The sequence below is a fragment of the Perkinsus marinus genome, assembly GCF_000006405.1.
Source record: "Perkinsus marinus ATCC 50983 genomic scaffold scf_1104296933122, whole genome shotgun sequence".
In the NCBI taxonomy this organism is placed as follows: domain Eukaryota; phylum Perkinsozoa; order Perkinsida; family Perkinsidae; genus Perkinsus; species Perkinsus marinus.
The window spans coordinates 80575-105582 of NW_003215247.1; the positions used below are offsets into that span (position 1 = coordinate 80575).

The window sequence follows — 25008 nt, forward strand, 5'->3', positions numbered from 1 at the left end:
TGTAGTAGAAGCTGAATTCTGCATGCAGCTTCTATCCTGAATAGTCCCCGTAATGTTTATATTATCAACTTGACAGGACCAAGTGTCACAAAAGGGACTGCTGTAGTGCGCCATCCCGTAGCATTGCTCTCTGCCTCATTCTCTATGAAGCGTCGAACATCCATTGCGGAATGGGGCGTCGCTGTTGAAGAACAGCTTTCTAAGCTCAGGCAAGAGAAACGTACCTGTGTGAGACAATCCAGTCGCCTGCCTGCCCGACCGTCGATGTGTCCATCTGAGGACCTAACCCGCGAAGTTGCGAGGTAAAATAGACCCCTCATCCCGTCATCAATCCTTGTTCTCTACAGGGTTGCCACGGCCACCCGAAGTCCAATGGCTAGTCATCCTGCCACGACTAGGCTCGACGGACCTCTCACCGCCGCTTTGAAAGGGGGACTCCGCCGCTTCCATTATCGAAGAGCGGTCGAACCGCAGCGCCAAGTAGTGGTTTCTCCGCTCGCGGTTATCCGCGGTGGTGATGGTTATATCATCCACAGTATTGATGATGTCATGGTCATTTCTCCGGAAGAGAACACGCTCGAACATGGAAGATCTACTACTGTGGAGCTCACGGTCAGCGGCTGGCCTCTCTCCGATACCATCTGGCTGGCATCTAGCATCCGGCAGGCCACTCCGAGCTCTCAGTTATTCTCTGACGCTCTACCGAGGTGATTGCATGTCCTTGCTTCATATCATCAAGTTTCAATGTTGATTTTTTAGAGAACATCATCCCGTCTAAATCAACTGGAACTTTTCGTTGTTACTCTGTAGCGCGAATTGAATTGGATCTGTCCTTGCGTTGAGACCTAAAGGATGAGCCCTTCTGGGAAACCCGAGGCCCTTTCGGCTCAAGACTCTTGGGAAGTAGCACGACCCCTATTTACCGTTCGTGTGTCTTTGTGCATGGATTTCGATCCGAATAATTTACTGGGTGACGTTCAATCCTCTCAATATCCTCGTGAAGAAGGGTACTGGGTATGCTGAGTGTAAATTTACGTATGATGAATTTTTGTATGATGAATCGTAAAGTGAGTTGTCGGTAACGATGGCAAATCGTGTACCTGTGCACCTTTTCCACTACTCTATTGGCCCAGGAACTTGCGTCGTTCTGAAGAATGTGTTTCGCTGGCAATGAGAGACATTCAGCTGCAGGCACGTATCGGAATATTTACATGCGGTTCGCGACCATATAACGTGTGACTTACACACTGTGAGAAGTAGCAGCAGCCTAGTCGTGTGTAACATGTGTCGAATGACTGCATGCTCTATACTATAGTGAGTGCTTCGGGACCAACTACACCTTTTAAATCTCAAATTCAGCAAGTGGAAGAATTCGGGAATGCAAGTTCAGATTCGTCGGACACGAGACCAATTTCGACCAACGAAAGCTCACTTTCACTGCATCTCGATATTCACTATTCGTACTTCACAATTTGTGAAAAGACTACTCGACGTACTTCCCAGTGTAAACAGTTTTTGCATGGAGTAGGATTCATGAGTGGCTCCGGGGGTTAACGTTGGGCCACATCGGAGGGATGATGAAGAATCGAACCTGAACAATCTCCCGGCTCGAATCTTCGATCATCCTTTGACACAGTTAACCACAAATGAAACACATTTAATTTCGACGATTGAAGTACCCTTGTCGGCTCGCAAATGAGCATTATGCACGCTCATTCATATCAGTCAAACTTGAGCGTATATTGTCGAACTTGAGCGTGTATTGTCAAAGTCGAGCGTGTATTGTCAAAGTCGAGCGTATATTGTCAAAGTCGAGCGTATATTGTCAAAGTCGAGCGTATATTGCTAAAGTTGAGCGTATAGTGTCAAAGTTGAATAAAACATTTTTGACCGTGTCAAGCTTGCTTTTGATAGTGTCAAACTTGAATGTCACTCTGGCAAACTTGGATGCAACATTCCAGCATGGTATCAAACTTGAATGTCACTCTGGCAAACTTGGATGCAACATTCCAGCATGGTATCAAACTTGAATGTCACTCTGGCCAACTTGGATGTAACATCTGAGAAGGTGTAAACCTGTGTAACACGCTGGCATTCTTGAGTGCAACGCTGTCAAGCTTGTGTGTTCACTTGTCAAACTTGGCTGGGGAAAGGCGTAGTTTTCTCCACTGTGGATCGACAGTCATACTTTAGCTGTACTCAATTCGTCTTGTGAATGGTGGCGAATCTGTAGTGCGGATGCAATCTAGTGCAAACAGTGCAATGCAGTAGAGAAACGCAATACCCGGAAGAGTGGATCCAACCCGTCTGTGCTTACAATGATACTCTCAACACTTGGAGAAAAACGGAAAGCTTACATGGGAAGTCAAGTGATATGAAGAAGAGAAGAATTTCAATGCTAAGAAAGTAAGCGCGAATTCGGCCAACTAATGTACTAAAGTGTGATAACCGGGCCGAGATAAGGATGATTGAGAGGTTGCGGTGTCGGCACCCACCCGGCAAATGCTCAGTCGGGTGATGCCGTCTGGGGAACTACACAAAGAACAGCATCACTGAACAGCTTACACAGCTCGGATCCATAACTCCTATCCATCTGACAGGTGTGGCACCCACGTCGGGGTACCGGAATAAAGGAAAGCAAACGACTGAGTACCCGCACTAGGTAATAGACAGAACGACCTCATCCCACGTAAAGCTAAACGCCGATAAGATGACACCTCCCTACTCACCTGTCTATGCATTTGCTTGCCGTTCTCCTCATGGATGTGTGCTGCCACAGATCTACCCATAGCTTCGAAAAACAACGAAGACATGTACTTGCTGCAATCCCATTGTATCCCCTCCTTCCCCAAGTATGACGCCTACCCTCCCCTATTGTGATTTGGAAACCATTTTGAGAAACCAGGATGAGAAAGCGGGATAGAATTCACGTCGCGAAGATCTCAAATCCCCTACATAGCGCCTGAGAACAAACCGACTACAAAAACGGGAACATCGGTAGAAAAGATCATAGAGGAAATTCTAGAATCATGGAAGATTATCCCTACGAGCTTAAAATGAGAACTTCTTGAGTACTGGCGTTAGGAGTGGCGGGTCCAGCACCCACACTTAGTGTGCTGTTCTCCTCAGGTAACCTAAAAAGGCAACTTACACATGTTGTCCAACTCAATCCTCCATCCATGACCATATATGACAGGTGAAGCACCCAGTCTAGTGCCGCATCCGTACATGAAAAGAGTGACAGAGTCAACGTCAAAGCAATTCAAACACATCCATCATGGAGAAAACTTACCCGTTCATCAACAGGGCATTATCATCCAGAAGCCGCCATACGTCGGATCTGAAGCTACTACGAAAAAGGGAAGGAATACTCCTTACAGGCGAGATGAAATCTATCGAAAGATTGGGGTGTTTTATGTGTGCTCATCAATCAGCTATGTTTAATTGTGTTACTCCAGATGGATTGGTTGCGCAGTGACAAAAGAATGTAAGCGGATGATGATGATGACGATGATGGTAATGGTACCGGCTCTTGGTCGAGTATGAAGTGATGGATAGCGGGTATCGCCCCCGTTGAGCTGGATGTACTCTGAAGAATGTTCTTGCAGCAGTATCATCAGAGGCCTTAGCCAAACTGGCTTCGGGAAGACCCTGTCCCTCTCGTAGTGTAGTCGAGTAAAGCCCTCAGGATGTTCTAAACGCTTCTGTGAACATCTTCTTTCCATACTCGGATATCATCTTGTTCAATGGTTGCTCGTGTCGATCTTGCGCAAGAAGAAAAAGACTATCTCATATAGCGTAAAATAAAACAGGAAAACGTTCACGTGTCTAGCAGCTTCGCAAAGAGTCTTGTGTCTGAATGAACGGGTGGAAAGCATCAGCGTTGGAAAAACCTTAAAAAAACTGAGGAAACGACCAGTACCAGACCAGTCCGAGCATCTACGCAAGTCCGCTAAGTTTGTGATCTACACTCAGTGGCCTACTAGAGACTGGTTAGCGATGGTTATCGAGTAACTTCTCACTATCATACTCTTCAGGCAGAGGCATGCAGTCAAAGTAGCAGCAATGACAGGTGAGGCACCCACGAAGGATACCGGAATGAAAGAGAAACGAAAAGACGTGAATGTCCATTCATCATGAGGAAACCAACTTACGTGTAGAAGTCCAAAGTCACTCTTCTTCTGTGTGCTGATGAAACACTAGTAGATGCAAATAGAACCAGGAGGATATAACAGTGAATAATATTCAAATGAATGCCACATAACCATACCCATCAATATTTCCAATGAACACCAAGATGGAAACGTGAAGATTTCCAATACAGGCCGGTACGATCTCAAGGAATTGCACAGCGATGAAAGCTCGACCCTCATCCGCAAGGATACCTGTAGCCTCGTGAAGTTCACCATATCGATTCGATGAGCCTTTGTTGTCAGTCAAGACTAACATAAAGAGAAGACCAGAGGGTGCAGTGAAGTCAATAATAGAAGTCAATGACGGAGGTATCCGAACTTCGCTGAAGACCGCCTGATTTGATAGAAGGGACAATTTGGCCAAAACAACGCCTCGAGTGGAGAAGTCTTCTGTTAAGCTCTGGGAGAATCTCCGAATGAGCCATGATCGGGGTGTTCACATGCAATCTCGATGGAAACCTGATGCGAGTTCACCCGAGGTTGAGAGCAGCTACCGAGGGAATGCATCCATGAGGTGAAGACAGTACAGTACCGGGAGAGTGCCTGATGCAATGGGAGCCACACACAAAGTAGTGGGGATACATGGAATCTCCTTGAAGTAGAATGGAATGCCATGTTTCAAACGAAAACAACTACGGTAGAGGAAGGCACGAGGTAGTCACCAGGGGACGGGATGTCCGGAGGGATGGGGGAGGGGGAGGGGGAACACGACCAAGGGGGCCACAGACAAAACCTCGCCCTCAAAGCGACACAGAGAGCATAGAGATAACACGATTCCCTTGTGGTGCCCCCGCACTGAGGAGTACCCATCCAAGGGTCAGAGAGGGCTGACACCTCACATAACTTGGATAAGGAGATGTAGTAAAGTGAGGGGCGGACGACATAAATAGCGAATACGTTAGCTACAGATCGTCTTGGAATCGGCACGCATGCTGAAGACTGCGCCGACGACAGTGTTCGACCTCTCTAACACTCTCCAGCCCGCCAAAGCATGTGATAAGTGAAGTCATCTAAGTGCAGACCACCAAGCATGGTGAGAGCTACGGCAGGATCATAAGAAAGGATCTCATTGCGACGTGTGAATGATATAAATTTTGTGTCACGTCAACATTCGAGGAGACAACGACGGATCTTGCTCAATGAAATGCTGATGCTCTAGTGTATTCGCCAATGAGCTGCACCAACCAGTGCCGAGCTCGCACCGGGTATACCCATTCCGTCTCCCGTGAGTACCGAGGGGCATATGGGGCGGGAGCGCTGTTGATAGGCCTTCTGAGTTGAGTCCAGCAGTGATTCACGCACACAGTGGTGGTTGTGCGGTCGGCTGACCAGTGTTCATACACCTTCGATTGGAAGAAGGCTAAGCATAGTCGCCAACTACTGTTGTTGTTTATTAATCTGATTCACTTCGGGTCTCGAACTACAGTAATTGAAGGAGCTATTCCATACTATATGCCATCCATTCTGGATGATCCAGAAACGCGGCGCACGTGTACATTGCGCCGTCGAAGATGCCGAAACACAAGCGGCAGATTGCATCAAACCTCAGACTTTGGGGCCACGGAGGCTGACTCCGATCTTTTAGTTCCTTCACTGCGCCCTCTCCTCACTCCCGAGGGAAATCACTCCAGGGAAGATTACAACGACGGCACCATCCTTTTGAATCTCTGTTGACTGGCAATCAGTCTTGCGGACCCGAGTCCCTCAGAATGGGATATTCAATGACCGCGTCCCCGTGAGGGAAGCCTACTTGCGTTCTATCTCAAGCAAATTTGCCACCATCTGTTGGCTGCTGTCTGATAGCAGCCGAATTGTTCCTCAAGCCTTAGTAAACCTTTAGTATCCCCGATGAACTAATCCACTACCTGAGTTATTCTTTCGAGGCGCCTTAGAGTTGAGAAAACTGAGCACTCCTCAAATTGTCATGCGAATACAAGTAAGATTTCGAATATGAGTAGTTTTGAAAATCGACAACTCCTTAATGAGCATCTTAGTATCACTAACTGTACTCACGAGCAGAAACGAAGCTCGCCGATTCAGCGAGTATGGTCTCACCAGGAGGCGGTTTGAGTGAAGCCTCCGTGGCTTTTCCTTGCCGTCGGTCGCCGTCGAGCTCCTCACCTTCGGAAATGCAAGGTATAAGGTTTCTCGTTCCCGAAGGAAATCGTGTGACTGTAACAGCGCATAATGCTCCTTCGTGTAAATCAGATACGAAATGCACTTCGACAATGTCATGATGTGCATGCTAGCGTATGTAGCAGCAACAACCAATCAGTTGTTGCTGACCCTAACTATGTTTACTCTGGGGTAGTCCGACTATCTCAGTTCGGGGCGTAATTCGTCATAGACCAACTGATATAACGTATCTAGCATTTTCAGATTGAGTCGAGGACTGTTACTCATATGAAATGGCGAGCGAGAGCTTCACGCCCCACAACTGTGGCAAGTCGCATCTGGGACCCAGTTTCTGCACAGTACTGCACAGTATTGAAGAGTACCCAGATTCTGGGTACTGTGTAGTAGTCACGAAAATAGTGGAAACGCTACAGAAAACCTTCGTCAGCCCAATGTGGAGTTATAACAGAAAACAACGCTATAATGAAAGTGAGACTTGACTCGATTCATTAATTGATGTTCAGGGGCCGTATGCGGATCCTGATGCAACAGGTGAGTCAGAGTATTTACTCAGATGAAAAAATCAGATGGTGAGTATTAACCCCTGATTCGCTGATTTTCTACTCTGGAGCGAGAAATCAGGATCATCGCGATGATATGTGAATCTCCGAGCTGATTCGCGAATCTAAAGTTGATTTTTTGGCTGATTAATACTCTTACTCAATATGCCTTGCTCATGAGACTGATTTTTCGGGTGATTCCATTAAATCTGAGTATTTTCGAGAATCAGGGAATCAGAGATTGGATCAGACATTTTTGACAAGACGAAGAATATAGTCGCTACGCCCCACATCCGAAAGTGACATTTTCAAGAAAGGAGGAAAATGTCACTTTGCGAGGGTAGAACCTGGTAAATTCGTCCTAAATGCATGAACATTTCCCGTTCCGCTATAACAATGACAAAATTGTGAAAGAAGATCTTTTGTCGCACGTGTACACATCCGTACTTCAAACTTTTCAATATGTTCACTCGGAATCCGACAATCCCTCAAGAGAATCGATGAAGGGCATTTATTGTTTTTATGAATAATTAATTGAATTAAGGAATGCGCAATTCACACCGTGTGGTTGCATGTACTACATGCGCTAAACCTCCATCCACCGTTATGTATCGTGTGATCCCATAGCTGAACTGGTTAAGGGTGTGCTTCCACGTGCTCGAAACAGGGGTTCTACTCCCGGGCAGGGTCATACTGATATCCTGTATGCACTACGTGCGCTATAGTATAGCTATACCTCCTTGCACTGTCTTATATTGTATAATCTCACAGCTCAACTGGTCAAGGATACACTTTCACTTGATCAAAGCCGAGGTCCTATCCCCCGGCACGGTCATTCTAAGCACCTAAGCCATCGCAAGCAGCAGAGGAGGTTTTCCGTGGCGCGCGCTGAAGTCGTGAATCAAGGTCGAGAATCAGAATCAGGATTGGGTACCCGGGGGGTCCGGACCCCCGGTACGAATCAAGGCAAAATAACGTGGAAAAATGGAGATACTCACGGCGTGAGTATGATTCGGAATCACACGCTGAGTAAAAATCTGATTCTGAATCTTTGGCGTTCTCGAGTTGAGTAAAATACTCACGAGTATGAGTTTTGAATCACAATCACGTTGAAAAAATCTAGAATCATGATTCTTACTCACTGGGTTGAGTAAATACTCTGACTCATTGATTCACAATCAGAATCAATGGCTGAGTATGATTCTGAATCAGGAATCATGATTCTGAATCAGGAATCATGATTCTGAATCAAGAATCGAAATCAACGCTTGAGCGAAATCAGGAATCAGGAATCGTACTCGCGAATCCTGAATCTGAATCAACACTTGTGAATCATGGTGTGAGTTGAATCAAAATCGGAAATCAGATAGTGAGTTGAATCAGTGCCTGTGATTCTCGAATCAGTATCCGCATACCGCCCCAGATAAGTCTCTTTTTTATTCAATGGCTTTAGTCAAATCAGAAGACTTAAAAATGAAGTGGACGACTTGTGCGCGCAGAGATTTATGGGCGAGCGAAACTCCTTCGTGAGGATTCTACAAGTTCCGGGAAAAATGAATTTCCCCAGTCGCATTAGGAGCCACTCTTAGCCGAATTCGACAGAGCAGTGACATTGTTTGAGGTAATTGTTTGAATAAGGGGTTTGTAATTGCTCGGGAAGTGGGACGAGACCACCGTACCATTAAGTAAGCAAGGCGGATCGTCAACATGATCTCTGGGAGGAGGGTTCCCTCAAGCTGAACTTGCTGAGCCGTAGTGCATGACTCACGACTCGTGATTCGCTAGTCGCTCTATGATGACATGTAACTTACATCATGTAAGTTACATGATGATGTAACATAGCGTCTAGAACAACATGGTGGGTCGTTTGCCCAACGGCTCGAGTCTTCTCAGAGGTGGCACTGTTGTGTGGAGTCCTCAATTATGGTATTGGTATGATCAGGAGGCAATGAGTAGATGATTGTTCTGTAACTGAAGCATCGGTTCACGGATGACAGCATACTCTGCTCGGTCTAACCACTTGGCGATCGTCTTTCTATCTACGACAAGTGTAGGCTAGTGTAGGATATACAGGATACATTGTAGGAGGGTGCCTGGCTTGAACTAATAACATCCAGAGTTCCTAGACGAACCCTTACAATACTGTAAAGAGTATAAACAGAGGTAGATAGAGTTTAGTTTAGATTAGTTCTGCCAGATTACTTCAAATTAGACCATTGCGCGGTTTAGATTTGTCTATTTTAATTTAGAATAGGCGTTACTACTCGAATTAAGCACGGCGGTGATCTCAGGGGGAGTATGGTACCGTAGGGCTGATCGTTAAAGGTTTATAGGCTCATGGACACATTCATTAAGGTTTCGTTTTCCTCGCTGTTGATGACTACCATCGATCGCGATCATCCAATGTGTCCAAGCGTAGCGGCCTGGGCTACAGCTGCGGCCTCACTGCCATTGATGATCATCTGTGGCTCGGTCTATACTTTCGGCCTGTACTCAGAGCAGCTCAAATTGGCGTTGGACTTGAGTCAGGTACTTCCGGTAGGGGTGTGCGTCCGTAGTAGCTCTCAAGTACAATGTGTAGCTGTGAAAGATCTGTGCGACGCGCGGTAGGGATGTGTAGCTTATCGTATGCAGTCCCAATTGACGTATCTGTCTCTGGCGTTCAATGCTGGCAATGGCTTATCAATATTCGGAGGACTGTTCTGCGACAAGTACGGACCTCGGCCCACTATACTCGTTGGTAATGAGCACAGTGACGTTCACCCGATGTCAGTCGAAAGAGGCAACGAGGTTGTTGACAGGCTCTATACTGATTGCCGCTGGTTACATTTTGGTATGGCTCCCTAGTAGGCTGGGGATCTGGATACCGCTACCGCCGGTGAGCTGCTGTATACCCCTAGTTGAGCTATACTGATGGGCCTGTAGATACTATGTTTCCTGTGTGTTGGGCAAGGAGTGGGATGGATGGATACCGCACTGGTCTCGACTAATACCAAGAACTTCCCGTGGCACAGAGGGAAGGTTGTCGGCATCGTTAAAGCGTTCTATGGGCTGAGTAAACTATCGTGAGGCAACTCAGGTTCAGTGATTTCCGTGGTGGTAGGTGCATCGTTTTTGGTATGTGTCACAGCGACGTTCTTATCAAATAACCCTCTTGATTTCCTTCTCACCGTGGGAGTAGCGGCACCCATCATCGCAGTTATTGGTAGTCGTTTTATATTCGTTGTGCACGAAGACGTTAGTGTGGAGTAAGCAGTGCTTAGTCGTATATTCTGGTGCAGTATTTTTATCAGGTATTACGCCTACCATCGATGCTTCGTAATATCGTATAGTATGCTCACTGTATTGGCCGTAGTATTGACGATCTACTCCCTTGCTCCCGACGTCCTGCCGGGGATTGTGGCGTGAGTGCCTTGTGGGGTCTTTAATACCGCACTTGCTCGATGTTCCACTAACCATTATGTAGTGGTGATGTGTGAGGGATTGTAAAAGGTGTGGGAATTGAATTCTACAGTTCGCGTCAGAAGATGCTCTGATGTTAGTGCCATCAGGAATGTGTGTGAGGGCCATACTTTGTACTGTAGTAGTCACCGGTCTCAGGTTTGGCATCTCGTTGGCTGTGCTTATCCCAACAGTACTGTACCTCCCGTCGGCAGTTAAAACAGATGTGAGATTGGGGGTCCGCGAGATACTTCTGTTTTCGAGTCGCACTACTTGCTAAGCAAATTTTGCTTAGTGTCATGCTCAGTACAGTATAGGAGCTAGCTATGCTCATTCATAGTTTCGAACTATTCGCTTTTGAAGGGCCTCTCACTTCGAGGGGATAATGAGGCTTTGTCAGGTTCGGTCCTTGAACGACCCCAGAGCCAAGACTGATCCCTTGTTGGAGCAGGAGCCTCTCGAGGAGATGTTAACCAGTGATAGATGCTGTTTTAAGCGTGTAGATAATGTAGTGCTCTTATCTATGCAGGGGTAACATCTACTCACTGTGTGTGTAGGGTCCAGCGACTATGCTCACTGGAGTGTTCTGGTTGTATTTCGTGGCCCTGCTCACTGGTTTCGGTGGTGGACTTACTGTCATCAACAACTCAGCTCAAATAGGCCTGGCCGCAGGTCTCAGTAAAGGAGCGGTCACGAGTATGGTTAGCATGATATCGATCGGGAACGCTGCTGGTAGGGTTCTGGGGTAGTACAATGGCCTCGAGCAGAGCATAGGTTGATGTTTGTCGATCCCTCTCTCAAGGGTTCGAGGAGGAGAATTAGTCTTGGTCAAGACCTCATAAGTTCTTATCTAAATGAATATCAGCTTTTCGCACGGTATTCATCCGCTGGGCCTCGTCTTCGGAATGATTCATGGACGATGGTGGCTTTGGCTCAGGGCGTGTGTTGAGTGGAAGGCTATCCGATGCCTTAGTGGTTCGGCCATGGGCTCTTATGTTTGGTCTGGTCCTCATGATCGTCGGATATGCGATGGCTCTGCTTGGGCTAGTCTTGGCTGGATGTGCAGTGGTGGGCATGGCTTATGGTAAGTATGGACCGTGCGGTTATATGACCATACGTCTTATGAGGAGCCATAAAGTGTATCTTAGATTGTCTTTATAGCTGTTGTATTGTAAGGTACATTCTGGTCGCTGATGGCTGCTATCTGTGCTGAGTTGTATGGTCGTAGTCATCTGGCTTCAACGTATACTCTCATCCAGATAGCTCAGGTACATGGTAGATGCTTTACTCGTTATGCATCGGGTATTCCCTGTTACTCAGGTTACGGGCTCCTTCTTGCTGGCTTCGCTCGTCTTCGGACGCCTCTATGATGCGGATTCTTATTTCGATGGGAGTAGGTCCGTACCTTACTCAGGACTTAATGGCTCTGTTATTTAGGCAAGAAGGTCTGTGTATCATCTGGCTGTTACTCCACGAGTTTTATCATCAACATCGGCTGTTTACTAGTCGGCTGCGTTGCTACGTTGTGGATGATCAACCTTACAAGCGGATTCTATAGAGTCCTTCATACGACCAAGCGAGCGCTCCCGAATAGCCCTGCTTCATCGAGATTGCTGACTTCCCCGGGCCCGTAATTTTGGATCTTCCTGTTTCTGTCGAGGTCGATGATTGAGCGGAGCGGAGCAAGATTTGATTTTTTTTACTGAATGTACTGTGGCTGCACTTGCCAACTTGCATCATGGCTATAAGCAGGAACTACACTGGCCTAGTAGTTGGACGTTTTTATCATGTTTTATCGCGTGTGACGCACTCGAGTATAGTGGAACATACTTTTTATCAGAAAGTCGAATGACTGTAGCGGTTTCTAAGGATTCTATCAAGGAGCGTGTTGGAGGTGGTTAATTATGGATCGCCGTGTGCACATTCGCACAGTATGAATCGCTCTTGCGCGGCAAAATTCCAATTCCACGAGGATGAGTTCCTGTAGGCTACAACACTTCAATTTCAATTCTCCCTCGCTTATGGTTTCCCAACCAGCGGGTAACTCCTTGAAGGAACTTCGTGAAACTCTCGAGACCGTTTTGGAGTCTCGAGGGACGTTGGGAAAGATCAGGGCTCAGCTACGGTCGGAGATCTTCAGTACTCTCAAGGAGGAGGGGCGGGATAACGTACCATCACCCCCAAAGGAAAATGTCATCATTAACGAGCTCATTCGAGAGTGAGCCGAAGCGCTCTGGTCCCCTCTTCTGTGCTCAATCTAAGGTATTTCGAGTTCAACGGCTATCACCACTCACTCTCCACCTTCACGGCAGGTAGGTCCCTGGGAATCCTCCTGAGCTTGATCGCTACCTCAGAAACGGGTACTCCCGAGGAAAGACCGTTCAGTCGGGAAGTGTTGCAACAGGAGATTGGTATTCAAACGACGCTTGAGGAAGAGCCTCTGTATGGCCGGCGAGGAGGCTACTGCTCTCAAAGGATTCTTCCTTCAGACCGCTCATCTATAAGCTGGTTCCCTGCCGAGGGCTTGGAGGTGATCGTGTCAGCTCGGCCATGGCTGGTCGACGTGAAGGTGCATAGATGATCCACTTCCGGTAAGGAGGATTATACCAGGTATTATTGTCATCATAATTAGTTTATACTCCATCTCTCTGTGCATTGTGTTGTCAATCTCTGGAGGCCAGTTTCTCTGTGCATGAGCAGCAGTATGTCGAGCTTTGTCGATAACCTCACTCAGCTGGCTCACACCAGCGAGAAGGAGCAGGTGGATTTCCTCGTCGATGCCCTCACTGAAGGCATGCCAGAAGTAGCCCTTCCAGATTGACGGGCATGTGAGACTATTTCTCAGGGACCATTGAGGTCGAAGGATCGTCGAGAGGTGTGCAAAGCAGTCCAACTGAAGCCATGGGGACTCCGGTTGAGATTGCGATCGTTGGCGTCGTTGAAGACCGAAAACGAGGTTATCTCGGCCCTGAAAGGTTCTGTGTTGGGAGCGCGGACAGCACGGTTGATGGGTGGAAACCATGGAACGGATCTGGCCAGTCTGGGTGAGTGGACTTGGGATCACGTCGTATAGGGATACTATGTGTTTTCTCAATGGCATCACTTTGCGCTTATCCGTGTTTACTCAAAGTAGATCATGTCTGCATGTTGTCAGTGACAACTTGTCACTAATTTCGAGGGCATGATGGCTAAGTCGGTTGCTTTTGAGTGTGTAGAATTATCCGGACTGAGACATATCGTGGGGCTGTGGCATATCCCACCCGACTGACATAATTGATTCTATCACCTCGTGCTCCTGGTGAATCGATTGTATGAAGACATATCTTGGGGCTGTGGCATAGTGCCCCCAACTGACATAATTGATTCTCTTACCTCGTGCTTCTGGTGAATCGATTGTATGAAGACATATCTTGGGGCTGTGGCATAGCGGCCCCGACCGACATAATCGATTCTCTCACCTCGTGCTCCTGGTGAATCGATTGTATGAGGACATATCTTGGGGCTGTGGCATAGCCGCCCCGTAAGCCCTACTAAGAGCTAGGAAATGGGCCTTCAAATAATGTACATCATAAGAACTTCAATAAATTTGATAATTTGAAATAAACTAATTAATTCATTAAAGCGGGTTCGGGTTTCGGGTTCGTGGGGTCTTCCTCCACATCTTGTAGGCCATCATCAACCCGAAAATAGTAGTACGGCTATTATCCGCTCTGATCTTATAAGGGAAGAAGTGGGCGAATTGAGCTACTCGCTGCCATCTTTCCGACGATATACGATTGTTGCGACACTCAGAGTCGTTGTTACTTTAGCCGCTGTGGTCATTAGCTCCATGGAAGGGGAGTGCGTGGAAAAGGATGAGGTCTTCGAGACACTGTCGATGCTGATGTCTGAGGAGCTGTGTACTCCATCGTCATCTGAGAATATCATCACCGACATCATCAGACTCCGAACAGTTGCACGGTACAGCGGGTCAACTCACCAGATCTACCTCGCCTGTTTTTAAGATCGATAACGGACGGTGGATCAGCGCATGTTCTCGGGAAGCCCGTGCGGAGCCTCCTACTGCACGGTGAAGTGGCGACCAAGACCGCCCTTTATGACTGCTGCAAGCTGCTGACTCACGTAGACGCAGTGACGTATTCATCTCCATCTGAATCCTATCAGATGCCTCCCGATCTCCTACTTGCCTGTATGGTTGACTCGGCCCTCTCTCTGGCAGTCAGGGTTATGGTGTGCTCGATTCTGCTGAGCAAATCGGCAGCATTACAAGCGTTGGAAGGTCGCAAGGTGCAGTCCGTGCTCTTAGTCATGATTCATGAGATGACCGGTTGTGACGCAACTATGGCGCGCGACATAGAGGTGAGATTATCTAGGTGTTCAGTAAATTTATTTCGGCAAATTTCTTTCGGGTTCCAGTAGATTACTGATTTCAGTGAATTGGAACTCATGATCGATTGTGGAAGTGCTCTCTCCTCGTCGAAAGCGGTTTGAGATTTAGTTCCGAATTTTGGGAGCTTTGGTTGAGCTCGATCCTGTTCAGCTATAGGATGCGTATCCTCTGTAGATTTTGGATTCCAGAAGACGCGGCAACGAAGGGCTTAGTGGTTTATCCAAGCTAGTATTCCATATCGCTCTACCCCACCTTACCGATTTCGAGGATAGCCTCGCCGTCCTCGCCGGGTGTATAGTCCTCATGGGAGAAGACAGCACCGAGGGGTGAGCGTATCGCCCAGCTTCAGTTCATCGTGGGGCTCGGGATCACTCGATTCGCTTCGGAGCAGCGTTGTTGGTCAGCTCATTCCTCCGAGTACTCCAGTCGAGCCTCTACCACAGAATACGCTCCTATGGCGAGATTCTCTCTGATGATCTCTGGCTTCCTTACATCACCGATTTCACGATGAACTTGTGGACCAGTACGAACATCAAAGGTCTCAACGACAACGTCCTCGAGACGCTCGACTCGGAGGGATGGAAGCGGCCAATGCTCCTGATGGCCGCTCTAGAATGGCTCCACTGCAGGAGGCTGGCGGCAGTCTTACGGGCATCTGTAGGCCTGAGACTGGTAGGTCCTCACCGAGCGCTCTCCTAATAGTTATTGAAATGCGATTTAATACTCGATGATATGTCGTTTGCATAAATAGGGCCGATCATATATAGACAATATCATGTTGTGAGGATCGTATTCATCGATTCCAGTACTCGGTAAGTATTGATAATGCCATGAAACCTGTCTTACTCTGCATTGTTCTTCCTCAATGAGTATTACTGTACGTACGTTCAAATTCAACTGATAGCCGGTCGTCATCAGTTGCGTCTCCTTCATTGGCCGCCAGCAGATGAGGACAGCTTTGCTCATGCCACAAGTCACATCTCGAGGCAACTTCTAGAGGAGAGGAGCGGGCATCATGAGTCTGGGGCATGGAAAGTGAGAATCTTCGCAGTGCGTTGAGATAGGGCAGCGGATCTCAGGTCATGGCAGCATATAGGGCAGCTCTATTGACAGGAGTTGCACACGACGAGATGGGCTGTCGACGAGGAGCTCTATTCTTCTATCAGAAGTGCAGAGACTGCTCCGAGGAGTCCATACGGCCTGTGGGCTATCAGCTCGTTAGGAGTGTCACAGAGGAGGTGAGTGGTGACTCCTTGTGGTTCATCTGAGACCCGTTAAATTAGATTGACACAGGGATGCCAGAATTGCCATGGTTGGGGCGCGACCGTCCAACTCTCGAGAACGAGATAAAGACGGCTGAGAGCCTCCACAGCGATCAATGTGACGCTCGGCCAGTCCGCGTCGTTTGTTCTGAATGTCTGGAACGAATATTGCGTGTCGCCGATACGGCCGGGCAAAGAGAGTCCCGAGTGACAGGGAAGCTGAAGCGGGGAGATAAACAGTGTAAAGACTGCTGTCCTTACGTTGAGGGAATGACGAGACTGGTTGAGATAGCACGAGCCTGCCTCAACAGAGCAGTAGTGGAAGCTGAGAATGCGTGGTTGGCCAGGAGGGCCGGTCGGCTGCTGCTGACGTTATTGGGCGACTTAGTGCTGTGTAAAGTTGTTAAGAAGCAGAGAGTCCAGTTCAGGAACGTGCTGTCGGAGGCTGCGCTCGTTGCAGGTGAGAAGAATGACCTCGTGGGATCATCCTAGGGATACAGTTTGGACTTGAGGATCTATTCAGATGTGACTCTGAATCAAAGAATCATATTCTTAAACGAATGTCACTGATCAGTGCTTTGCCTCAGCTTCGTGGTCTTCGAGAGCAGCACTGTTTATGCTGGCTGAATATCGTTTGTCTGAAAGAGCATCAGAAAACCACCTGCATGCATTCGTGCGTCATCGCTTTCAACGCCAAGGGTGATGGTCTCCGTTGAGACTCGCAGTGATGCTCTCTTCGTTGCTTTATAGATTCCTCAATAGTCTATGCACCCCCCATTGGCCATACACAGTGGATGCTCGCGCTTCCCCGGTGTGTTTCAACGCGTTGTTCATCGAGCAGGATCATCTTGGCCGCTTCTGGCTGCTGCGCCGATTCCCTTGGGGTGAGCGCCTCACTCTATCGGTATAGCTGATACCAATACTGCCAGGTCGATGCTTTCTAGCTCCGCTTTCGAGGTCACCAGAAGTCGTCATGCGGGCCGCGAGGGCCTTTGAAAACATCATAGGAGACAACATGGCTGATGTCCGGCAAGCTGTTGAGTCCAAGCAGGATGGTTCGAAGTTCTGGCGGAATCGTGAAAACTTCGAGGGGAGGGCGCAGAAAGCTTTGGAGCGGTTGAAGAAAGACCTCTTGGGGGACTGGTCTGCATTGTTGCTGTTGGGGGGAGGCCCTTGTGTATCTCCTGGAGTCTATCTGGAATCCCACGACAACTTGCCTGACGATCTTGCGAGCCGGAAAAGAATCCAATCGCTTCGTGCTGTAGTGGAGCTCGACGCTGCCAATGAGAGGTAACGAGCTGATTATAAGTGTATCAGATACTCATCAGGTCTCCGGTGTCTGCGGTCGGCCCCCGAGTATCGCCACTATATCTGTTTCTCGCACCGTGTTTAATGAACCTCCCGATAGAGTTCATGCTCACAGGGTGAGCGCATCGTTGCACTGTCATTATATAGTGGTATTTGTAGTTTTCAGGGAGCATTCAATAGTGAGAGGTGGCTCCATCAACCTATTGCTGCCTGATGGAGCCGCTTCGGCTGTTGGTAAGGGCGGGTATTACGTTATCGACCCGAGTGGGGATCTCACTGAATCGAACAAGAAGCTCGAACCACTGTTAGCTGGCGAGTTCTGGGAAGGTCGATCCGGTGAGTCACAATCATCGATCGCATTGGTCCATGTTGCATCTCAGGCGTTGATCCCCCGGTTGAAGAAGTAGTGGGAGCACTGGCGAGCCGGCGAGTCTTCCTCTATGTTGGTCATAGTGGTGGTGGACAGTACTGGTCCACTAGCGGCATGGAAAAACGAGTACGTTCAAGTGTGTACACTATGGAGTCCATCTTCTTGGTAGGTTCTACGAGCCGACGCCCTGCTCATGGGTTGTGCCTCTCTTCGCTCATCAGGAACTGAAGGAGTCCGTAGCAGGTTAGTGACGGGCCTTCGTCCCTGGACCCTCACGTGTTGTCGCTCATCAGGTTCGAGCCCATACCGCCTGCTTATCACTACTTGGTTGGTGGAAGCACCCGTGTTGTCGGCACGCTATGGGAAGTCCTCGGTCGTGAATGTGACCTGTTCTGCATTGAATTGTTGCGGACGTGGTGTGTTACTCCTAAAGTTCGAGATGACGATGATTGTGAATCGGCCGACTTGCCGACATCGACAAGGCTAGCCAGGAGTAAGGTTAAGCTGGAGCTGCTCTCCGGTGGAGCTTTCGTGTGCTATGCAAGCCGTATCATCTGAGTACATTGCCATGTTTATTGATGACAAGTTTCTCATATCCATATAGTCTATCATGCATTGGGTTCTCGAGTACTCTTGAAGCGGGTAGAATATATCGATATGGATATTCGTATCGTGGTCGCGCATTCGCGATGTTATCGTTCATAAGTACTAATGACTATGGCGATATTATCGGACATGAGTATTAGAACCTCTAATATTATCGGACATGAGTATTAGTGCCTCTAATATTATCGGACATGAGTGTTAGTGCCTCTAATATTATCGGACATGAGTGTTAGTGCCTCTAATATTATCGGGCATGAGTATTAGTGCCTCTAATATTATCGGACACTGATGACTCTAACATGAGGATTAATGTCCCTAATGATATCGGACATGAGTATTAATGTCCCTAATGATATCGGACATGAGTATTAAATGTGCCTTATGTTATCGGACACGAGTACTGATGAGCCTATTGTTGTTGGGCATGAGTATCAATGACTCTTATGTTGTCGCACATGAGTACTAGTAGGTCTGATGCTGTCAGACATGGGAATCGATGCCTTATGTTGCCGCACACTAGTATGAATGCGTCTAATGGTGTCGGACATGCACACTCGTTGAGGACAGGAGAGAGTCTGATCTCGCGACATTTTTTATCTGCGAGCTTGGGGTGCATTGCGCGAGCAACGGAAAGATGGGCAGTTTACTGTGAACGCAAATTTCTCGGTGGAGGGACAACGATAAGAGCATGGGTACACCGGGTGAGTCGTGAAGTCAGGGGGTGAACTAATTCAGCGAAAGATGAAGATGACATCTCATGGCTTGCGGCTTCGTCATTCTACCGTGTTCAGCACAAACTTCTCTATTTTCTGCTGTATCCCGTAGCTTGTTTATCTTTCTTCCGACTAGTATTCGACTCTTGGAGCACCGCTGTACTCAATTGGGCTTGACAGAGGGTTCGAACGAAAACACTATTCGCATCAGGACCCTTGCGTGATTTCTTGTTCATATTTTGCTGGTGAAACTTCTTCTCGATGGTGGAAGGCAGTCCAGCATACAGCCAATGAATTGCTGCTTTCATTTCCTTCACTGCAGCATCCCCGCTGAAAGAAAACTCTAAGGCGTCGAACGAATTCAATAAAGTGAAACCACTCCACTCAGCTGGGATCAACCTGATATCGAAAACGTGCAGTGTCTGCAAATCCGTCACGTCAACTACGCAGGTTCGTTCGCCTTTTTCTGGACTTTGTTGGTCCACAGTTTTCCTGGGCATGTCATAGAGTCAATTCGCAATCTATGGTTCAATGCAACAAACTTTACGGAGTACCTCTCATGCTTCACGATGTACGTGGGAGGCTTCCCCACATAGCTTTTAACCTCCACCTAAGCATGTCAGACTGGCGGAATATGTGCGCCACCAGGTGGTTATGATCGAACTACCTTCAAACTGATAGGTTGTAACCATTCTGCAAAGAACGGCCAACGAGGCAAAGCCTCTGATGCAAACTGAATACAAAACACAGGAGAATACCTACGGGCAGACTCGGCAAATTACCTTCACTATTGGATTTTCTCCGTCATTGAATTGTACGGCCATGAACGGAACGTCCTAAACAAGGTATACCTTCGTTGGATCAGGAGAGTTGTGGATACCTTTAGGAGCGCATCCTCAGTATCCTCTCTGAGTGCTCCGATCTCCTTATCTATCATCTCACATAGAGCCTTGGATATTGGTTGCAGTAATGATGTCGCGTTCCCTGGTGGTGGTTGCACTCCCATTCCGACCCTTCCGATATAGAGCAATCTCAATGATTCCGACAGACGGTTGGTCGTCTGTATCGCATAGAACTCTGCCTGCTGTGGTGCTCCTTCGAAGGCAGGGTTCAAGACCATCTTGAAACGGCTGAGCAGGCAAACCTTCACCACTACTGAAGCTGCCCGTCACTCACGTGAGACCTTCTGGGAATACGTAGCCAAGAGAGGACGATGGCACGTACTCAGTCCTCGAAGCTCTAACCAAACATTTCAGCTCCTTCACAGTGAGGATTCCTCCAGCTCTGGGCTTGGAAAAGCGTATCATGTAAGCGTCCGTCTCATACTCCAACGGCGGCTCCTGATGCCCACTATGTTATAGAAAAGAGTGTTGGTTTGTGCACGAGAAAGACATAAGCTTTCCTCCTGGCCTACTTCAATATTTTCCGACATTCCTGATGATGACTGCGCGAAGATATCGCTCTGACAGGTTGTATCTTCCTTTTCTATCTCAATTTTCGAACTCTTACCCTAAGAGTGTTCCTTCTCCCTGGGGCTAATAGCGATTGGTAAGAGAGTGGCGCTTGCTGGATCGAATAGCGTATGGACTGAATCGAGGTTGGGTTAGTAGTGATGGTTAATTAAGCCATCATGAGTTCTCACTGTGGATTGTCCGTTGGTATCTGTTTGATAGTCATTAGCCGTATCGCTGATCAAATTCTGAGCGAAAATGAAAGTTTGCGACCACAAACGGCAGAACAGACGATTAAGTCCCTCAAGCCCCGAGCACGAGGAACAAAAATGAGAGTTTCCACACCAAGAACGAGGAACTGAACGTAGAGTCGCTTGTTACGCTCTGCAATCAAGCTAACGACCATTCAAAACTGGTCAAAGAGGCGTTGATGGACACAAAAACGGGCGAGCAGGAGAACATACTGGAAATTCATTCCCCACAGCTACGTCCTCCTCCCCAGATCTTGGATCGGACTGATCAGAAACATACAACTAAATACCCCGAACCAATCGTGCTCACGTCAGCCAATAAAGGGTCAAATTCTCGTAGCTCCTCTTCAGAAAGTGTTCGTGCTCTGCTTCCCGCCTACCAGAGAAGCACGTGATACAGTATGGGAGGGTTCCTGTCAGCCTGCCTCCTCGTATCCTCGGTCAATTCCGCCCACAGACTCGCGTCGAGCATCTCCGAATTGATCGTTCGAGCGTGAGAGGACTGGTCTGGATCGAGGCTCATCCTGACTGGTTCCAAAGTTCGAGAAGGAGTTCTAAGAAGGAGACTATGGCAACGAAGGCGTGAGACTTTCGATACAGCGCGCCTCATTTGCTCTTCTAATTTGTAGAACTGTTTCAACGACTCTTCGAAACTATCGAGCGTGTGCCTCCGTTTCATATCGCCGAGCTTCGACGGCTGAATAATCACTCTCATAGAATTGGTTAGGGCTCTGTACTTTAGTCGTGTCCTGGAATGACTTAGCTCTAGGCTTGGGTACCTATAAGTGAAGATAAGGAGGGCTTGCAGTTGCACTGTAATCCACGATGGAAACCCTGCTGAAAGAATGTGGGAGAGACTTACAGGGCGGCCTCCTTGACGTCGCCCCATCGAAGTTCCTCGGATCTCATTCTCACCAACCTGAAGCGAGGCAACTCATCGTTGGCCCACTATAGTTTTAGTCAAACAGGTATAGCCAGCGAACGACACAGAGTTGACTCGAAGGCTACTAACCTACGCTCAGTATCTCCAGGCCGTGAGCTGTAGCGGCCATCAGAATGACGACGGTAGCGGTGCGATTCGGGAGCGGCATTGTGGATTTTGTTGGGAAAAGCCGTTTGATTTTAGCGAGTCTATAACGGTCAAATGCTCAGCAAAGCACCAGAGTTGACGACTTCCCCCTAGTTCAGACGGTCTACCCTAGATCAAGGCTGACAGCGAAGAATAACTGTAGTGTCATTCCCTCCTACCAGCCTTATGCTGCTACTACAGTGCATACTGAGATGATTACTAACATTCGTCGAGTGAACAGTACTGAATACATGATAATGTAAGTGCTATCACATTCATGACCATGATGGTTCCTCTTCTCTGACAAGAGTGGGACCCATAGAATGATAGTATCCCAATCCATATCTCTTGAATTGGAACATCACATTACAACAATGATGTTGTAATGTGTTGGATGCGACCGAATTAATGTAGCCATGGCTTAGCCGTGACGGCTATCACCATTCGGATGGTGAGGTTCCAATGAGAAGACGCGTTCCCAATGGGTCCTAATAATTATTGGAAAGGCTTGAAAGAAACCAAGGTGATTGCACCAAAACATCACAAGGAGCATAACAAGGACCAACAGCGAGAGTGAGCCAATACCCTAGATTCAATGTGGCGATTTCACTTAACGTTAGTTGTTATGCCACGGCTGCTATTTCCCGCTATGTCTGATAATCGAGAAAGCTGGACAAAACTCCCTCACAACTGATCGAGTCGCACTCACGGCTAAGGCCGCGAGCCAGTTTATTGTTGTGTTGAGCATCACAGTGGGAGGCGTGCCTGAGAAGTACACGAGAGCTAGATCCATGAAATGGTTGGATCCCAACTCAAGTAGCTCCAAGTGTTGAACATCGAGCTACAACAGTCATTACATGGGAGGGTATTGATAAAGATACTTCTATGGATGAGAACCTGCTGCGCTCGACGTCATTCCATCATTTACGCTGTTTTCTGAAACCGAGTTTCTTCAGCTTTCTTTTCAGCGAGCCAAATCTCCCCAAGGATGGCTCTTTTCCACCTTCGGCTGCTGCTGCTGCAGATGGTGATGTTACGTTGGGAGTCACGGAAGTAAGGCAGTATCGACGAATAAGGAACTCTGCCGGTGAGCCGAATGTCGTAAGATACTCGATGTCCTCCTTGGACATTGGACTCGAAGAACTCAGCGCTTCATTGACCTCGCGCGCCGCACCAACGGTGAGCCATTTGATGGCTGCTTCGACATCCTTGAGGCCGGCACCACTTGGGAGGGTCACGCTCGCTTGAGCTGTATGGTTGATAGAGTGGAACTGAGGCCACTTCGATGGGAATAACCTGTAAAAACACGGCAACACATCGTCGAGATATGCTTCGCTGACGATTATCTCTCTTACCGTATCGGGATAGCAAACAGCGAGGAGCCTCTCTTCTTATTTCTCTTTCGGAGAACCTTATTTGGACAAAGTGATTCCCCGACAACCAGATTATTTCGTTTTTTCTCGACGACGAAGTCAAGATAGAAAGGCACCTCGCCTCGGGACCGTTTAGAATGCACCCGAAGATGCATTTTCCCATCGGGTATCGCAAGTTGGAACTGATTAAGACACGATGAACTATCTAACCGCTGAAGCAACTAGAAGAGATACTTCTAGCGCGTTGATATCCAGCCGTATGCCTCCAACATTGATCAAGTCATCGGGAACGGCTCGCGAAGTGAACTACAACCATGAAAGAGCTTAGTATAGTTCTCCAAGAGCCTCATCTCACAGTATAATGGAGTGGAGTGTCGGAGCCTATCGGAAACTCGTTGTGGATCTCAAAAAATGGAGGGGTCTGAGAATGAACCGATACCAAGCACTAGATAGCAGCAGCTAGATCTGGTAGTCATTGGGGATTCGGAACTTCAAAATGGTTATCTGCTCCCACCTCGGTTAAGATCTTTGTGTCACGTCTCGTGATCATCGTTTCCACTCTTTTGTGCATTACGCGGCACAACTCCTTCGCAGCATTCCATCCAGACGTCTCTCCCAACTCGATGCTGACGTTATAGAGACGTTTCTGCAGTTGTGGATCGAGGATGTCGATTATCCTGACAATACTCAACAGTCCTGCACGCAATAGCCAGAGCATTAGGACATGAGTAGCGAACCCGGCGAGGACAACTCACCTCACCCCGAATGGGAAGAAGTAGGAGGCGCGCACACTTGCCGCTCTCTTGAGGTCGGTCGCTAGTCCACCCGTCGGCTTCACGATACGAGGCGGACAACTCATCTCCCAAATTATCGGATGTTCTTCACTGGAGCCCCTCATAAGAGTTATGCTACTCTGACGGGATTTCATGACGACACCATTCTGAGATGAGAATCATCCTGCTCTATCTTGAGTGTAGCATCCTGGTCTTCGAGATCACCTCAGTCAGCCCCCAGGCGCGATACATCGCGAGTAAATCATCGTTTGTTGGGGTGTATAACACGGGTTGCTCTTCAATGACCTACATTGAGACGGAGTACTCGGGAGTGAGGATACTACATAGTAGAGTTACACCTACCTCTAATTTTGGCCTGTAAGTGGCCTCACATAAATGAGAGTAGTCGACAACAGCAGTCAAGACGAGAGAAAAGAGGATGTGGATGGAGGATGACACCATGGAGACCGCGGTGTGGCTTATGCGTGAAGAGACTACGAAAAGTCTCCAACGACCCAACGAGGATAACGAACGACTGGGTTCTAGTGAGTGCGAGTCGGGCATAATCCTTGTGGTCACCCAATCGGTACCACACGGGAATTGACAAACCCAATACATAGTCACGAGTACCACAGTGATATTAACATGGATTCCGAACACCTCCATCACGTTTGATGAATATATGAAAATTGACTTGTTGGGGGGTAAGGTAGGAGTCTCAGAGCTTTGTCATGCTCTCGATCTTGCTCAAAGGGTAGTCGCAGAGGGAAGCCATGAATACCTGGTTGGCGGTTAGGTCTGTTCTCGGCTCCTTCTCCTCCTGCATTAGCAATGCCGTTGCTCGGTTCACTAAGCCTGTGTATATCCAGTTTATGGCAGCCTCTGCGTTGTCGAGCTTATAGGAAAACTCAGTGAATCTAGAGAGTGTATGGTATTCAGTGAATCTTCCCGGGAAATACCTGAGAGTGAATATCAGTTCCTCTCAGAAGCCTCGGGGATGTACGTTTCTTTATCGTCCTCCGAATAAGAGCCGCGCCAGCTGAGCTTGGATCGCTTCTCGTTTTCATGATCACCGCAACGGTGATTGAGCAAAATCAAGCGTCCATCGCTGTGAGCGATGTGGAAGAAAGATG

The 25008-nt window shown here is 48.0% G+C and overlaps 7 protein-coding genes across 7 annotated transcripts; 4 read left to right on the top strand and 3 right to left on the bottom strand.

Moving 5' to 3' along the window:
• Positions 1-327: 327 nt before the first annotated feature.
• Positions 328-585, bottom strand: Pmar_PMAR009528 (hypothetical protein; the record flags this gene model as incomplete). Its single annotated transcript, XM_002785252.1, has 1 exon — positions 328-585. One exon carries the CDS (start codon positions 583-585, stop codon positions 328-330), a length of 258 nt encoding a protein of 85 aa, XP_002785298.1.
• Positions 586-9218: 8633 nt separating this feature from the next.
• Pmar_PMAR009529 (conserved hypothetical protein) lies at positions 9219-12156 on the top strand. The gene is made up of 13 exons (XM_002785253.1): positions 9219-9397; positions 9503-9608; positions 9670-9746; positions 9794-9923; positions 9972-10116; positions 10162-10272; positions 10469-10535; positions 10710-10817; positions 10867-11041; positions 11247-11393; positions 11486-11577; positions 11630-11702; positions 11747-12156. The coding sequence occupies exons 1-13, from the start codon at positions 9245-9247 to the stop codon at positions 11941-11943; spliced, it is 1581 nt and encodes a 526-aa protein (XP_002785299.1). The 5' UTR covers positions 9219-9244; the 3' UTR covers positions 11944-12156.
• Positions 12157-12330: 174 nt separating this feature from the next.
• On the top strand, positions 12331-12886 carry Pmar_PMAR009530 (conserved hypothetical protein; the record flags this gene model as incomplete). The annotated part of the gene is made up of 4 exons (XM_002785254.1): positions 12331-12527; positions 12572-12621; positions 12664-12751; positions 12799-12886. 4 exons carry the CDS (start codon positions 12331-12333, stop codon positions 12884-12886), a joined length of 423 nt encoding a protein of 140 aa, XP_002785300.1.
• A 3345-nt stretch (positions 12887-16231) lies between these two features.
• Pmar_PMAR009531 (hypothetical protein) lies at positions 16232-16421 on the top strand (the record flags this gene model as incomplete). Its single annotated transcript, XM_002785255.1, has 1 exon — positions 16232-16421. A coding segment is annotated over one exon (190 nt), but the record flags the coding sequence as incomplete, so codon positions are not given.
• Positions 16422-16976: 555 nt separating this feature from the next.
• Pmar_PMAR009532 (separase, putative) lies at positions 16977-18197 on the top strand (the record flags this gene model as incomplete). Its single annotated transcript, XM_002785256.1, has 6 exons — positions 16977-17251; positions 17290-17385; positions 17436-17605; positions 17650-17765; positions 17809-17882; positions 17933-18197. The coding sequence occupies 6 exons, from the start codon at positions 16977-16979 to the stop codon at positions 18195-18197; spliced, it is 996 nt and encodes a 331-aa protein (XP_002785302.1).
• Positions 18198-19627: 1430 nt separating this feature from the next.
• Pmar_PMAR009533 (hypothetical protein) lies at positions 19628-20265 on the bottom strand (the record flags this gene model as incomplete). Its single annotated transcript, XM_002785257.1, has 4 exons — positions 19628-19681; positions 19741-19794; positions 19839-20088; positions 20135-20265. The coding sequence occupies 4 exons, from the start codon at positions 20263-20265 to the stop codon at positions 19628-19630; spliced, it is 489 nt and encodes a 162-aa protein (XP_002785303.1).
• Positions 20266-21313: 1048 nt separating this feature from the next.
• Positions 21314-21751, bottom strand: Pmar_PMAR009534 (hypothetical protein; the record flags this gene model as incomplete). The annotated part of the gene is made up of 3 exons (XM_002785258.1): positions 21314-21439; positions 21523-21579; positions 21677-21751. 3 exons carry the CDS (start codon positions 21749-21751, stop codon positions 21314-21316), a joined length of 258 nt encoding a protein of 85 aa, XP_002785304.1.
• Positions 21752-25008: the final 3257 nt, after the last annotated feature.

Coding starts and splice junctions, on each gene's coding strand:
- Pmar_PMAR009529 (XM_002785253.1), top strand. CDS start 9,245: ATGACTACCATCGATCGCGATCATCCAATGTGTCCAAGCGTAGCGGCC. Junction 9,609..9,669: donor TCGGCCCACTATACTCGTTG/GTAATGAGCACA, acceptor GGTTGTTGACAG/GCTCTATACTGATTGCCGCT. Junction 11,578..11,629: donor CTCTCATCCAGATAGCTCAG/GTACATGGTAGA, acceptor CCTGTTACTCAG/GTTACGGGCTCCTTCTTGCT.